General features: G+C 42.0%; 1 protein-coding gene across 8 annotated transcripts in view; it reads right to left on the bottom strand.

Annotated features, from left to right (window-relative positions):
• ARMC2 (armadillo repeat containing 2) overlaps positions 1–5,814 on the bottom strand; it is a 63,366-nt gene extending 57,552 nt beyond the window's left edge. The window contains exons 1-5 of one of the 8 annotated variants that reach the window (XM_039379808.1): positions 5,659–5,812; positions 5,077–5,129; positions 4,470–4,584; positions 3,398–3,645; positions 2,071–2,143 (exon numbers count right to left, since the gene is read on the bottom strand). In XM_039379808.1, coding sequence (XP_039235742.1) covers positions 2,071–2,143; positions 3,398–3,615 — 291 coding nt within the window. In that variant the 5' untranslated portion in view covers positions 3,616–3,645; positions 4,470–4,584; positions 5,077–5,129; positions 5,659–5,812. Of the gene's footprint in view, positions 1–2,070; positions 2,144–3,397; positions 3,646–4,469; positions 4,585–5,076; positions 5,130–5,525; positions 5,556–5,658 lie in introns of those variants that run through there. The other 7 variants (XM_039379807.1, XM_039379811.1, XM_039379813.1 and 4 more) reach the window with 7 other exon arrangements.
• Between the last annotated feature and the right edge of the window lie 10,882 nt (positions 5,815–16,696).

Raw genomic sequence — 16,696 nt, 5'->3', positions numbered from 1 at the left:
AAAAAATAGAAACCCACATGATTTATAATAAAGGGCTAAGTTCAGAATAGAACAGAAATTACATAGGCTTGCTCATTAAGAAATTTTCATATCCAGAGTCTAATGATATCATTCCACCAAACAACCAGATGTCTATACCATTATCACCATAGAAAGCCATTAAAAGCCAGCACTCAGGGTGCAGAGAACAAAAACCAGCTGGAGTAGAAAAGCTCAGAATTATTTATTCCTCTTAAATGCTCATTTAATTACATCTGCAACATGCTTATTTATCAAAGAAAATGTGCCAAAGACTTGTGCTAGCAAATCTAGAGCTCCATCTATTCTTTGATTTGTATTTGAGCAGTAAAATAGTATTTCCAAAACACTTTGAATGTGTTCATATGTACTACTTCCTATCACACTGAGACAAATCATGCAGATCCAGAACGGAAGTCCAAGTTTTATTTATGCCAGTGTCTTGCATCTTAAAGGATGTGACCAACCCCCTGAATCTCTCATACAAAACACCTGATGTGCCCTTTCCCTACATAAAAGCACTGACCTGTAATATCAAGATTGTCTACTCATTTCCTCATAATAAAGAATCCACTAGAAAGTCTCCAGCCAATCCTTCTGAGCTCTCCACAGTATTAGCTGAAGATAGCCAAGAGATGAGACCCACTCCCCATAACCACTATGACTAAGTCCTTCATTTACAGTGTAGTGTCTTATATTTATTGGTAAAGCAAAAAAGGCAGTTTTTGCATTGGTCAGTAGTTTTCTCTAATTTTTTTCCACTCTCACACATGAAATAAATGCAAATTTAACACCAGTACTTGAATACAACTGTAGATGTATTTAATCTAAATAGAAGTATGGTCAGAATTTTTTAACTTGATTCATATAAATACATTACCTTATCAAAATTACTTGGATTTCTTGGATTTTTTCCCTTAATTTCCAAAAGAATGCTATGTTTACATTACTGCCTTGAAGAAGCATATTTTACTGATTTAGCATCTCTGTTCTTTGTACTAAACAAATGATCGTGATTTAATCTTGTATTTAAAGATCAAATAAAAAAAAACCCAAACTTAAAAGAGCAGATACTTTATAAATTAAAAACAATTTGCAATTTTCCCAGAAAGTGAAAAGGGGTTCTCCAAGTACCTCTGTTTGTTTAGAAATAAACTATAATCATTACATTTTATGGAAGTGTAAGTAAAGCAGAAACACAACCACATATTTACTTTCAAATTACTGATCACAGAGACAGAGAATATATGAGATTGGAAGGGATCTCTGGACGTCCAATCCCTGTGGCTCAAGTAGGGCCACCTAAACTCAGGACCATGTCCAAGAAGCTTTTGAAGATCCTCTGGGTAACCTGTGCCAGGGCTTCGACAACCTCACAGCCAGAAAAGTTGCAGTTTGTACCAACTGCCTCTGGTCATGTCATGGAAGAGTCTGACCCCATCCTTCTTCCACCTGCCCTTCAGGTACTTCTACACATGGATAAGATCCTCCCTAGTCTTCTCCAGGCTGAATGTTCCCATCTCTGTCCCTTCATCACCTTTGCGGCCCTCCATCAGACTCTCTCCACTAGCTCCATGTCTTCCTTGTACCAGGGAGCTCAGAGCTGATACAGGACCCCAGGTGTGGTCTTACCAGTATTGAGTAGAGGAGAAGGATCATTTCCCTCAACTTGCTGGCAACACTCCTCCTAATGCAGCCCCAGACACCATCAGCCACCTTCTTAATGGCAAGGGCATGTTGTTGGCTCACGTTGATGCTCATGAACATTTTCTATTTCAGTAAACTTACACAAGAAAGCTGACTCAAGTATCTGTCTTCTGATTCTTGTTAATGTCACTTAGAATTATAAAGCAACACAGCAGTATTTAAACAGTTTAAGTTATTTTCAGGTTTCTTTGGTGGAAAAAATAACAAAACTGACTTTATAAGTCTCAGACTAAAATTACAACAGGCCTCCATTTTCCTCCAACATCTTTAAATCATACCTTTTCCTAACATTACCGAGACACATATTTATGTCAGTACTGCATGAGTTACTTCCAGAGTACTCACGTGATCCAGTGGACTAAGACGAACACCAGACACTGGTCTTGATTCAGTCAAATCAAAACTGGATGCATGAAGACTAACAAAGAAATGGAACATAATATGAATAAAGCAGACCCAGTGTTTTTCGATCAGTTAGTTCTTTTAATTTTATGTTTCATCCCTTTGCCAATGAATATGGGGAAAAGAAGGAAGAAAGATAGAGTGAGAAACTACTTCACACTATTCCTCTTCTTCCATGAATACTATTCATCTTTGATATCTGGGAATCCAGCACAATAAGGAAGAAGAATTACAAGATCACCTGCACACCTGCCATGATACAGTTTATTTTATACATCTATAACAATTCTCTAATGTAAGCCTAAATTCATGCACAAACCCAACTGCCCAAGCTATTTCACACAACTGCTGAACATTTCAGGGCAGGAAATCCAGGCTTGTGCAGGCATGACATGCTCCTTCCCACACAAAGAAGCAGCACAGAGAGAACAAGCATGGATGTCAACCAGAGGGACCTCATTACCTGATTACCAGGCTCTTGCCTTCTGTAAGGGCACAACACTACGCACTAAGGAGTATCGTATCAATTGAGTTCCTGAAGTCATGCTGCCATGAAAACTGCATGGACACTGACTGGCTTATATAGTCAAACACGTTTCGGCATTCTTTCTGGCATGCCTGACACCTAACATTACAAATACAGTTCATATCTCCTCCCTGCAGTCACTATAGAACGGGTACATAAGGAGAGCTAAAAGATGATTGAGAAAATGGTTGAAAACAGCTCACTATATAATTTTTTTTCTCTTGTCATAATAGACGGATCTATTGAGGTCTGTGAACTTTAGTATGTAACAAAATTCCACACAGAAATAATTCTGAAGTAGCATAAATTTTGGTTGAAAATGAACATTTCAAACTTCAAGACCTACGATTTTACATTTAAAAGATCTGAGAATGCTCTAAAAAAGATCTAGCATACAGGTTATGTGGAAACAAGCAAGCTTTCACATGTTCTTGGAAAAAAGATGAAGATTATCTCAATTAAAAGCATTCAATTTAGAATTTCAGGAAAAGGTAAATAACAAACCATTTTCTCATACTATTCTCCACATAGAAAACCAGTGTAATGACTGCCTCTGGCAGCTCTAATCCACAGGAACTTCCTGGACATATAGATTAACACCAACAGTAAGGATCATTAGAAGGCGGCAAAGGATGTGATTAGGAATACAGATTAACACAGGGAAAATAATCACCGGAAACATAATTACAGAATCAAATCTCTTGCTGCTAACGGATATTTGAAAAAATCTTAAAGCCACAGTACCTAAAAACTGAAGGGGGTCTATTTTGAGGACCTCGCAAGGATCCAGATCCAAAAAGTTTCCTTTGACCATCTGTAGGTGTAAATGGTCTTCGAGTTTCTACTGTTCGTAGAACATTTCTGGCTTCATTTATAATCTCAGAACAGGTCTTCTGCTTTGCCACTGAAAGCCAGTAGAATGGTTCTGCCTTTTTTGTATTTTCACTCTTTGAGGCTTGCATTTCTCTGCGAAGTACTGCACAGGAAGAACACTGGATAATATATGTGAAAGGCACAAAGTATTATGCTAGTTTTAAGCCACAAACTATTAATTCATCACTAGTTATGCTACCGCAATGTGGTTAAAAAGGACATAATAACTAAATCCTAGACAGTGCCAAACTAGTGCAAAATAAGGCTCATTGATACTGCATTTCCCCCTCTGTTCCCCAGTTTTATAGGAAAACACTGAAGAGCAGAAAGCATCTGACATGGAGGACCCCTAGTTTTTTACAGGGAGCTAAAATACACCACCATGTTTCATGGGCCAAATGTGATCCCTCCCAATACCATAGAAAATCTGTTTCTTGACACTTGATTACTTAGGAAACAGGACAGCCAAAACAAGAATTCAATAATATGGTGTAAAGAGACAGGATTTTTCCATCTTAGGAAAAACCCAACATATATTATCAACCTTACCAAGGGCAGCTTCCTAATATGTCAAAGAGGCATTACTATCAGTAACTGAAGCACAGTTATCAGCAATTGATAAGCAGAGACAAAGAAGAACAAGCAATCATTTTCTTCCTCTGAAAGAAATTAATCCTCAACCCACCCCCAAGCACACAAAAAGAAAGATAACAGTAATGTAACATAAGATGTCAGGCCAAACTTCCAATCATTGTTCTGTCCTGCTGTATCTTCTGGCAAACGCAGTGGTCAGCGAAAGACTTGCTCCAACATCTCTCAAGCCCCACAAACCCAATTGCTTATCATGGTGCAGTTCTCTGTAGATATCATCCTTGTCATTTTACAGCAAACTCATCCTGAGTCTTAAACCATCCAAAATTCCTCTTCTGCTTTTCAAACTTACCTAAAAAGAAAAACGTGTTTCTGCACTGTGACTCAGACCATCTGGTAACTTCTATTCTCTCACACAGTTAATGACAATGAACTGACACCATCAGACACCATCATCTTGGTTATTTCTAAACCACAGAGTAAAAAAAAAAAAAAATCTTACTTCTTTAATTTCTCAGTTCAGTTCTTCCTGGTTTGCATTTTTACTTTTCCAACTGCTTTTTCTTCCTTTGACAGCCTCTACATTCTAGCACAGTGTCTTTTACTGATACACACCCAACTCTTAAAGCAGAACTACCCAACATAAAATTGGATGTTAAGGAGAAGTGCACCAACCTCTTTCACTAAATGATGTGTAATTAAAAAAAACACAGGAACAGATCAGAAACCTGAGACTGTCAGATTACCATTAATATTTTACTTATCTTCACTGTGACTGAATTCGGTTCTCTATGCTCCCTACTCTCCCCTCTATTACAATGTAATTCAAAAAAAGTAAGGAATTCCACTGCAGCAGCCTGTTTGAAGTAGTTATCCAGTCAGTTTAGTAAGAATATGCAAATAATAGCTATTACTAGACACCATTTTAAGCACCAGCAATTTAAACACCAGCAACTTACCAATCACAACTGATACACTTTCAGCTTGGTGAAATTTTGAAGCAGAGAAATCACTATCGAAAAGAAACGAGAACAAAGTTAATCAGAATGAAGTCTGCAACCCTTAACAGAGCGAGGTTTCCAGTACAGCCGTGAGACAACACGTCCAAGAGGAACTCCCCAAATAAGCAGCACCTGTGAAGTAAAAGCGGACCCAGCCCAAACCCTGCAAACAAGCCTCTCCTGGGAACGGGGCACTGCCAGCTGCCGGAAAACGGCACAGGGGTTCTCCCTCTCCGTCCGCTTTTCCAAAGCCTCCCGCCCAACTTTCACATATGTTGGAAGGGACCCACAAGGATCATGGAGTCCAACTCTTAACTGAATGTCCCACACGGGATCGAATGGCCCCTATGGGGATCGAACCCACAATCTCGGTGCTACTAGCACCATGTCTAACCAACCGAGCTAACCTCAGGGCTAACTCGCCGCTCAGTCCGGCCGTCCGCCGCAGCCCGCCGAGGCGGCATCCCCGGGCACAGCCACCGCGGGGCCCCGGTCCCGCTCACCCTCCCGCCCCGCCGTTCCCATAGCAACAGTACACACCATGGCGCCGCCGGGACGGGGCCGAGGCCGCAGCGGGGCTGACCCGGGAGCAGGCCGGGGCAGGGGCAGGGGCCGAGGCCGGGGACCCCTCACTACCCTGTGCCGGCCGATGCCACGGCGCCCTTGCCGCCGGTGCCCCCGCGCTCCCTCCGCCGCCCCCGGGGGACACCGGGCACCCCGAGGCGCACGCGCGAGCACCTGCGGGCGCCTGCGCGGCGCAGCCGCTGCCTGAGCAGGGCGGAGTCCGCGCATCCCAGAGGTGTCCCTGGATTCCAACGGCGGAGTCTGGGAGGGGTCCTGCCGCAGCGTTGGCCCGTAGGACGGTGGTTTTGTGGTGGAGGGCGCTTCTTCCCGGCCAGTCCTGCCTCACGTTTAGCGACAGCGTCTAGAAAAAGCCCAGGATTCAGTTGGCAGAAGTTACTCGGTGTGACCTGTTGCCAGTTTAGGACTCTCTAAACACGGACACGGGGCCCAGTTTAGAAAGCAGACATGGTTTATTCTGCACAGAGTGCAAGGTGGAAGTTTTCCCCAAATCAAGCACTGCAATTCTCGAAAATGTACAGCATCATAGAATCATGGCTAAGCTTTGTGAACAAAGATTTGGGAAGGGCTCTACCTACATTTGTTACAAGCACACTGGCAGCTGGTGGCTAAAAAGGCCAATACGAGATAGACACGTCCGATTGCAAAAGGCACAGCAGAAGGACTCCTTAGGTGGAATATTCTGCAAGACACGACTCTTCTGCGTTGTCTTTTCTCCTCAAGAGTGATCCTGCGTGCATTCTCAAAGGAAGCAGCAGCGTTAAAGACAGTGTGTCTCCAGATCACCCAATTGGAGGCCAGAGTAGACCAGTTATGGTGATCAATATGGCCAAGGCTGAGATGTTGTTTCAGAGAGTCCTTGTATCTTTTCTTCAGGGCTCCTTTCTTGCGGCAACCGGTGACAAGTTCACCATAAAGCAAGATCTTAGGGAGGCGGTGGTCCTTCATCCTTGAGACGTGTCCTGCCCAACGTAGCTGTGTTCTCAGCAACGTGGCCTCAATACTTGTGACTGCTGCTTGTTCTAGAACAGATGTATTAAGTCACATAATCTGACCAGTGGATGTTTGGGACTGTATGGAGACAGCGCTGATGGAAGTGTTGTAAGAGACGCAGGTGGTGGCAGTAGATGACCCATGATTTGGAACCATATAAAAGAGTAGACACCACTATGGCTCTGTAAACACTGATCTTGGTACTTTTCTTCAAGTGTTTATTTCACCAAACTCTTTTATGGAGTTTTCCGAAAGCACTATATGCCTTTGCTAACCTGTTCTCTATCTCTCCGTCAATCTTACCACCCGAGGAGATGAGGCTACCTAGGTAATTAAACTGCTGGACTAATTTGAGCTCTGATTCGCCAATGGTGATATGGGGATGATGGAAGACTTCCTGAGGTGCAAGTTGATAGAGAACTTTTGTTTTCTTTAAGCTGACTTCCAGCCCAAAAAGCTCAGCAGTGTCTGCAAAGCAGGATGTTAAACGCTGCAGAGCTGCTTCTGTGTGGGCGACAAGGGCGGCGTCATCAGCATAAAGCAGCTCCTGGACAAGATGGTTTAAGGTCTTAGTGTGGGCCTTCAGTCACCTTAGGTTGAATAGGCTTCCATCAGTACGATATCAAATGTAGATACCATCTTGATCATCAAGGTCTGCCGTGGCCCTTTGGAGCATCATGCTGAAAAAGATTGTGAATAGGGTTGGTGCAAGAGTGCAGCCTTGTTTCACACCACTGGTAATTAGAAAGGGCTCAGAAAGTGCGTTGCCATATCTGACTTGGCCGTGCTGATCCTCATGAAGTGAGATGATCATTTTAAGGAACTTGAGGGGACATCCTAAATGTTCCAAAATCTGCCATAGACCTTTTCTGCTCACAGTATCAAAAGCCTTGGTGAGATCAACAAAGGTTCTGTTCCCTACACTTCTCTTGCAGTTGTCTGAGAAAGAATCATAGAATCAATTAGGTTGGAAAAGACCTCTGAGATCATCAAGTCCAATCTGTGACTGAACACCACCATGTAATCTAGACCATGGCATTAAGTGCCATGTCCAATCTTTCCTGAAACACCTCCAGGCACAGTGACTCCACCACCTCCCTGGACAGCCCATTCCAATTATACTATACACGCACTTTAGCAAACAAAAACACTGCAGTTCATTGGCTACTTCTCTTATTGATTCATATTCTACCTTCTATTGGTTAAATTATTCTCTTGCTTCTCATGCTAATTAGTCCACATGCTCAATCTTTCTCTTCTTTTGAGTCGGTGGCTTTCTCGAGTTGGTGGTCCGTGGTGGTCTCAATCTCCCATTGCTGGACTCAAGAGGCTGTGAAATGGCACCAATCCCTTGCATTATAAGGAATTTGTGGCCAGCCAGGTGACAAGAGGCACAGCAGGACACAATAGACAGACAGGTGACACAGAGGGAGCTGACACAGAAAGACCCCAGACTATTCGATAAAAGCCCAGGTGGTCCTTAGTTCAGGGTCCCTCCTTTGAAGTTATGAGAACTGACAAGGCAAGACTGTTTTGCAACCCCTTTCTCATTCTCTGTAACTCTCTGGGCAAATTGTTAACTATTTCTGACTCTTGAGGTGTCAGCATCATTGTGGTAACCTTCTCTCTGAGCTGATTCACACATTGGAAAGGGAGACATTGAAAGTTTTCCACAGTAAAAAACAGGCGTCACAGTCCTTGTGTAGCAGCAGCCACAAACCCCCATCCCATCCTTGGGTCATTCTGGTCAGGCACTGAGGGTTGGATTGGTCACTTCAGCAGCTCCCTGCCAGGGCAGAAGCACTATCGCATCTCCCGCTCACCTCCTGTTCTCTGGAAGACCAAAAGGTGGACATTTTCACACTGTCTGTAGCAGAGCTTTGCATAAATGGGTCCCACAGGCCTGATAGCTTAGTTGGAGTGGCACAAAGGGGTCACTTGCAGTGACTTCCCCAAGCTGCCTCCTAGCAAGGTCCCACCAGAAATGCATCCACCTCCAGGTTTTGGGATCCCATTGTCCAGGTGCACCGGATGCTCGCTCAACAGCTTCCTTGCATGCCTCCTGTTATTGCAGTGGGTAATGTGATCACGACTCGTATCAGAAAATCTCCAGATATGTAACAACAACAAAGACAGGCCTTTTGGGGCAAGTGGGTTGTTCATGACTGACAAGGACAGTCTTTGTTTGCTATCTCTGAATGCGTTTTGAAATTTATCTAAAAATTGCTGTAGGAGGGTAGTTATTACTGCTTTGTGAATAATGGAAAAACACAACAAATATGGGCCCGTCTGACCAAGCTTCTTCCTTTGTTCCTCTATTATGTGCTTCAGATATATCTGAAAGCACTTTCCAAATAAATGCACCTTGTACATATACTTATATGTAAATACATATGTATATATATATACTGGTGTGAAGTTCCTTTAACTAATTGCTTGCTAACCTAACTTTTAATTTCTTATGTTTGTTAGACAAGAACCCTGTTGATATTTTAAATTTAATTTGTCTTGTTATGCCCCTCTCTTCTACAAAAATACCCTCTTCCAGTTCTTTTTTGATTCTGACAGGTGTTATGATAGCAGTAAAAAGATCTCCATGTGTAACCTTACCTGGTTTACATAACACCTGCCATTTTCTCTGCTAGCTTCTACTTTTTCTCTAATTATTAGATGTCTAGTCCTCTTTCTTCTGCAGCCAAGTTCAATACCTCAGAAGTAATGAAAATCTTGTTGTTACTGTACTTGCTTTTCTTCGTATATTCTTCCTTAAAAGTGAAAATAATCTGTGCATGTGCATATGCATGCTATTTTCAGATCAGTTCTCTTCTGTTACTTTCTTCTGCACCTTTCTTTTATTAAAATAATGCAAGGGAAGTTTCATAGAAAAGTGTGTAGATCTGTTTCCTAGTAAAGCCAGTTTGAATCTCTTTTTACTGTTATCATCTCATCATTCTTTAGTCAATTTTTAAATCCACCCTGTTAAACCCACTAAGCCTTCTTTCTTGGCTTCTTTAATCCTTTTCATATGCACATTATTTTTCCTCTCTCTATTTTCTAGATCATCAAATTGAAGAGTTAAATTTTATTCATTTTCTGAGCTTTGGCAATTATAGCAAATACTTCTTTTGTGATCTCTCTGTCTCAATTGTTACAACTTTCTCACTTAAATCCTTTGTCTTACGTGCTTTTTATTGAATGAACTCTTTCAGCACCTATTTTAATTGCAGGTACATAATTAAATCTTGTTTGCAATAACAGTCCTTTGAGATGGAAGCATCATCAAAACATATAAACTGACTTGGTCTAGGCAAGTTAGTATTTGCTCAAGAGATTGCTGAGGTAAAAGGAATGTCCTCTGAGCATGTCTGCTTAACTAAGGAAAAAATACAAAGTATCCAATTATGTCATATTCATTCAAATTACTTCTCTTTTTTATTTTTTTTTTAAATTTGAGAAACATGAAAGGGATTTTGTGCTGGTATCCAGTCTCAATTTCCAGTTCTGCTAACTTAAATCTGTCTAGAGATGAAACTTACCTGAATATCCAAGCAAACAAGGCCTATATTTCAATGCAATTCAGAACTAGTTAACAGTGTTAAGCACTTTGCCTGCTGAGTGTTCATTGATTACACTTGCTGCTTCCAGTTGCCGACCTGTAAAAACAGGGGAGCCCTGCCGACACTAAGTTGAACATGAGCCAGCAATGTGCTCTTGCTGAAGAAGTGGCCAACAGCCTCTTGGGCTGTATCAGGAAAAGCGTTGCCAGCATGTAGAAAGTGGTCTTTTTCTTCTGTGCAGCACTGATGAGGCCACAACTGCAGTGCCGGCTCCGGTCATGGGCTCCCCAGTACAACAAGGACATACTGGAGTAAGTCTAGTGAAGGGCCACTAAAATAACTAAGGGACTGGAGCATCTTTCGTATGAGGAAAGGCTGAGAGAGCCGGGACTGTTCAGCCTGGAGAAGAGAAGGCTCTGGGTGGGATCTTATCAGTATGTATAAATATCTGAAGGAAGGGTGCAAAGAAGATGGAGACAGACATCTTGGTGGTGTCCAGTGAAAACACAAGAGGAAGAAGGCACAAACTGAAATACAGGAAGCTCCATTTAAACATAAAAATAAATTTCTATGATGAGGGTGGTCAAACACTAGAACAGGTTCCTCTTAGAGGTTGTATAGTTGCCATCTTTGGAGGTATTAAATATCTGATTGGAAAAGTCCATGAGTGGCCTGCTCTAGTTGGCTGCTTTGAGCAAAGGGCTTGGCCTAGATGATCTCCAGAGGTTACTTCAAACCTTATTTATTCAGTAGTAGATGTAATTTTTTTTTTAATTCCTTGAAATCTTATTCAGATTTGACTGAAATTTTAGATTTTGGAAATTGCTGTGATCAATCTCTAGCTTCCAGTGTGGTCTGGCCACTGCATCCTGCAAACTCTGCACCTTACCCTCTCTTCGACCAGCACTTGATTCCTTCCATGCTCACTGTTCAGTCCCTTCAGTGAAAAGCTGAGATTTCCCAGTGAAGTTACACTAGCATCCCAAGTTAAATACCCCTCTGTTGGTATGTTTGTGCTGACATATGGCATGCAAGGACCTCTTGTACCAACTAACTAAGCATCATGAGCAATCTACCAGCTGTACACCCACTATGCAATTGTCCCTACATCAATGAGTGCATTCATTGATTTCCTGATATTTCTGCTGCCTCTGCCAGTGACTGGAAATCCCTGGCTTATTAGCAAAATGCCTGCTTTTCTTCTAGTCTGCCTTTTGATGCAACTAGACTGACAGGGCTCCACATGACTTTGGTGCTGCTTCTCAGTTTAAGACTCAAATTTCTACAGCTAGAGCTGGAACAGATATTGGGGAAAGAGCCTTTTTTAAAGAACAAATAGATTTGGAAGAAAAATATGAAGATTATGGAGGCTGCAATCCAGTGTAAAGCCTAAAAGCCAAGATAAGAACGAGTCCTGGGTGAAGAAGAAGAAAGGCCTTTTTTTTTTTTTCTCACAAGATTCAATCTTCAGTTTAGTGGTTCCGAGAGTTCCTTTTATGACAATTTTGTTGTGCAGAACTTACGATGGCTGTGCATTCATTATGGAGCATACTGAGGTCGGACATGGCACTTACCATTCACAGAAGCCTGTGGTGAAGAATACCAAGAACTGGCTAAATTTGAAGAGATTTTTGGGGACAGAGATGTGGATAAAGTCAAAACGGTTAAGATATAGAACTGTTTAGAGAGCTTGCTGAACACACCTAGATAATAGAGGAAGAGGATTCACTGAATAGAGCTGGTGCATTAACGTGGTGATCTTTTTTACTTTCTTAAAGCACCTACATCAGCATTCCTTGTCTTTCCTCCTAACAGATTCTCCTGTCAAATTGTATCTATCAGCTGCTGATGGAAAGGAATATTAAGAGTACCGAAATATTAGTATTTGGCAAAAGTTCAAAAAGTCACTGGATCATAAAATGGTTTGGGTTGGGAGGGACCTTAAAGATCATCTAGTTCAATCCTCCTGCCACGGGCTGGTATACCTTCCACTAGACCAGCTTACTCAAAGCTCCATCCAACCTGGCCTTGAACACTTCCAGCGGTGGGACATCCACAACTTCTCTGGGCAACCAGTTCCAGTATCTCACCACCCTCACAGTAAAGAATTTCTTCCTAATATCTAACCTAAACCTGTCCTCTTTCATTTTGAAGCCTTTTCCCCTTGTCCTATCACTACAGGTACTTGTAAGAAGTCCCTCTACAGCATTCTTGTTGGCCCCTTTAGGTACTGGAATGTGCTCCAAAGTCTCCCTGGAGCCTTCTCTTCTCCAGGCTGAACAACCACAAGTCTCTCAGTGTGTCTTCATGTGTAGAGGGTGCCTGCAGACCACAGGTGCTCCATGTCCATAACATGTCAAACTCGTTGTTCAGAACTCACCTTACGCATGTGGTTATACACAAGTCCAGCAGGTCCCATACATACATATGGTCTCTAAGCTCTGTGTGTCTCCCATTCATCTATATATTCTACATGTATGATAGCTATCTAAGGAATGCAGTTTTCTCTAATATCTGGAAATGTCATGGAATAAAACCCAAGCACTGCCACTGACTCAGTGTTGAATTCAGGAAACAGGATAGACCTCCATTCAAATGGAGTGACCCTCTAAGACTCTGCAAGTTTTTTGCAGGAGACTGTTAAATTTAAGTTTTGTGGGTTGGTGGATATGTCTGTTATTTTTTTCCAGTTACAGCATTTTTGTTTTTACAAACATCTTTCCAACCAGAACTGCCTTGTCTCTGTTGCCAGAGCTGGCCTTGTAACTCTGTTAATGACAACAGAATAGATGGGAAGGAAAGCATGGGCTTTCTCACAAACAACATTGATATAAAATATTGTCTAGAGAGACCACCACAGAGAAGCACTGCTTTCATTTGGGTATTCAAAATAAGATGGGACTGAATTGGACATAAACCTTATTTACTGTTCCACCATAATCAGCAAAGCCCATTGTATCTCTTATTTCCAGTACATTACCCAGCATAAAAAGATTGTACAGCAGGAAATACTTGATTTTGTGTAGCTTACTGGAGTCTGAGCACCTCAAATAATGCCAAAACACCCAGATTGGCACAGCTTTCCAGAAAGGTGGCACCACCTTATTTCCCCACTGTCTCCTCTTTAAGCAGCTCTTTAACTCAGGGTGAATGTGCTGTGAGGATAACACAAACTTGACATCCAACTCTGAAATTTTCTTGTATCCAGTGTTTATAGTATGTCTTGAAACTACAATTTGTTCTTGTACTTTAGCAAATACTTACTGCAAATAGTTAGCTACCATTCATCATTTCTATGTCCCACTTATCCACAGTGCTCAATATTTTAGGCTCCTCTTTGGGTATGAAAGAATCCTTTCATCTGACCTAAATGAACAAGAGAGCTCTGCTGTTTGATACAGTCTGGATTTCTGGCAGTGAGAAATCTGCAATATGGAGAAACAACGCATATAAAAATAGGTTATTGCACAAAATAGAAGAATTTTTTTAAAATCTGACCCAATATTTACACTGATTGTGTGATGGGACATTGTACCTCACGGTATACAATGGCAGTTCCACAATGTGCTGCAAAGAATTACCAGAAGGCAGTCTACCAAACGCAACACGAGGTATTCTGGGTCAGCTTCCAATAAAGCCAGACTTCTTTTGCTGATAAAAACCTGATGATCTGAGGACACACTGCAGCTTTAAAAAACAGCCAAATGTGAACACATCCTGCCAAAACAGATATGTCAGTAGCACATGCCAGCAGAACTTCTGCCAGTAAAACTTTCTAGTTCAAACAAGGCCAGAAACAGCAGCAGCAGTTACACAGCCCCAGGATGCCTCATGAGTGGAGTTCTTGGTGGCTGCTTTCACAGTGGCAGCAGTGCAAGAGTTGAGGGAAGAGCCCAGCTGCCCTTCTCCTCCAACACCCAGGCCAACATACATCATAGCCTGTATCTCCTCTTCTGTAGGCTCGTGTTGCCGGCCTTGTTTGAGCAAGGCAGTCTTATGGCTGAAGTTCTGCTAGCATGAAGTTTTGATATTCAGTGGTTAATCTGCAGAAGATTTCCAGATACGTTCAGTTACGTTGGCATTACACAGCACTTCTCTCTAGGCTGCAGTGCAACTGTCCATCTTCGCTTACTCCCCCTGCAGCCCCCTCTCTGCAGTACTGTGCCAATGCAGTAAACCCAGCTTCCAGTAGGCAATTTTCTGCTAAATGATAACAAAATGGCATCTACGCTCTGCTGGAAAAAAACCAAGATCTCTTTCCATCTCAGACTGATCAGCAGCACGAATGTAGGGTTAGACACAGCTGAGACAGGTATGAGCTTCATTTTGGCTGCTGTAAGTGGAAATTTTCTTTAAATTTTTTGACAAAATATTATGTACTTCAGTGGCAATCACTTTGCAAATACAGTGTCACTTTTGCAGGTGAAAAAAAATTACTGATAATTATTGAACCATGAACCAGTACAGACTTGGGGCCGACCTGCTGGAAAGCAGTGCTGCAGAGAAGGACCTGGGGATCCTGGTGTACAACAAACTGTCCATGAGCCAGCAGTGTGCCCTTGTGGCCAAAAAGGCCAATGGAGTCCTGGAATGCATTAGAAAGAGCATTACCAGCTGGTCAAGGGAGGTGATCCTGCCCCCCTACTGAGCGCTAGTAAGGCCACATTTGGAGAACTGTGTGCAGTTCTGGACTCTGCAGTACAAGAGAGGCATGGAGCTCCTGGAGTGGGTTCAGTGGAGGGCTACAAAGATGATTAAGAGACTGGAACACCTCTCTTATGAGAATAGGTCAAGAGAGCTGGGCCTGTTCAGCTTCAAGAAGAGATGACTGAGACGGGACCTTATCCATGTACGCATCTGAAGGGAGGGTATCAAGAGGATGGAACCAGGCTCTTGTTGGTGGTGCCAAGCAGTAGAACAAGAGACAATGGGCAGAAACTGATGCACAGAAAGTTCCACCTAAACATGAAGAAGAACTTCTTTACTGTGTGGGTGACTGAGCACTGGAACAGATTGCCTGGAGAGGTGGAGTCTCTGTCACTGGAGATATTCTAGAACCCTCTGGGCACAATCCTGTGCCATGTGCTCAAGGATGGCCCTGCTTGAGCAGGGAGGTATGACCAGATGACCCACTGTGGTCCCTTCCAACCTGACCCATTCTGTGATTCTGCGAAAGATTTTCATTGATTTTGCTGATGCTGAACTCTCCAACTGGAATAAAAGATAAAATGTGGGTAAGGGCTAAGAAGGTTGTAAATCAAGGCCCAATGTTTCCTGAAAGAAGAATGATATGGCTGCACAAAGTGGAAAAAGGAGGAGAGTGTCATCTCAGGCATTGGGATCATCTTCTCTAGGGAAGATGTGATTTGCAGGAATAGTTGGAAAGTGAAAAGAAATTAAATATGAGACTGGCTAAAGGGTAAAATTGACTGCTAGGGCAAAAATAACTTTAAAACAATTGTTTTAACTACTGGAGTCAAATGCATAGAAATAATCAAAGTAACCACTACATCATGAGTACAAATCTTACATTCCAAATTTTTATAGCTCTAAAGAGGTATGAACATGAATTTATGAAAATCCCATTTTATTAAATAGGTGTTATTAAATTTTTGATAAATTCAGGTATGAAATAGTTCTGATTTTTGAAGATAAGAGTTTGGAAAGTTTATATCCACTAGGATCTAAAATTTAATTTCCACTGAGCTGAATTGTATTTCCTGCAAATGTGAAATTGGAGAATTCAGTTCCTACTATTGTGATACCTGACTTGGAGTGGTATTTTACAAAGAGTTCCTCAAGGATACATCTCCAGTCATATTTTTATTCATTACCTTAAAATAGGAAGATGGAGTTTTGTTAATGAAATTTGCTGATGACACGGAAGCGGGAGACATCATTAATAAGGAAAGGGATGGCAATATGATACAGGAAGACCTGAATAACCTTGAGAACCAGAGTAATAGAAATGGAGTGAAACTTAATAGTGCAAATTGCAAGCTTGTGCCCTTCTGTACTAATACAAATTTCTGTCATAAGCTGCAAGGTCATCAGTTCAGAAACAGAAATATGCAAGTTGTGCCTATGCAAGTTAACAACTGGCTTCAAATGTTAAGGGGATGTGAAAAAGGCAAATTTGATCCTAGAGTCTACTGGGTGACATATTTCAGTAGACAGTGCAAGTGAGTGTCTGGAGGAGGCAGTGCTGAGAGCTCCTCTATAGCTCACTGTCATCCAGAGCATTCACATTCGGTAGAGAGGGACTGAGACTGGGATGAGTGCAGAGAAAGGTTAGTGAGACTGATTGAGGGACAAGCCTATCATGGCATAAGGCTACAGTGGCATAGCTTGTTTATTCTGCCAAAGGGAAGGGTGAGAGATTCTCTTCATATCATCTCTTTAAAGAAGATAAAGAACAATTTATGCTAAAAGGCAATGTTGATTCA

The sequence above is a fragment of the Pipra filicauda genome, unplaced genomic scaffold (assembly GCF_003945595.2).
Source record: "Pipra filicauda isolate LSUMZ 115617 unplaced genomic scaffold, ASM394559v2 scaffold176_size3548034_pilon, whole genome shotgun sequence".
Classification (NCBI taxonomy): Eukaryota; Metazoa; Chordata; class Aves; order Passeriformes; family Pipridae; genus Pipra; species Pipra filicauda.
This window is presented reverse-complemented; position numbering and strand designations above follow the sequence as displayed.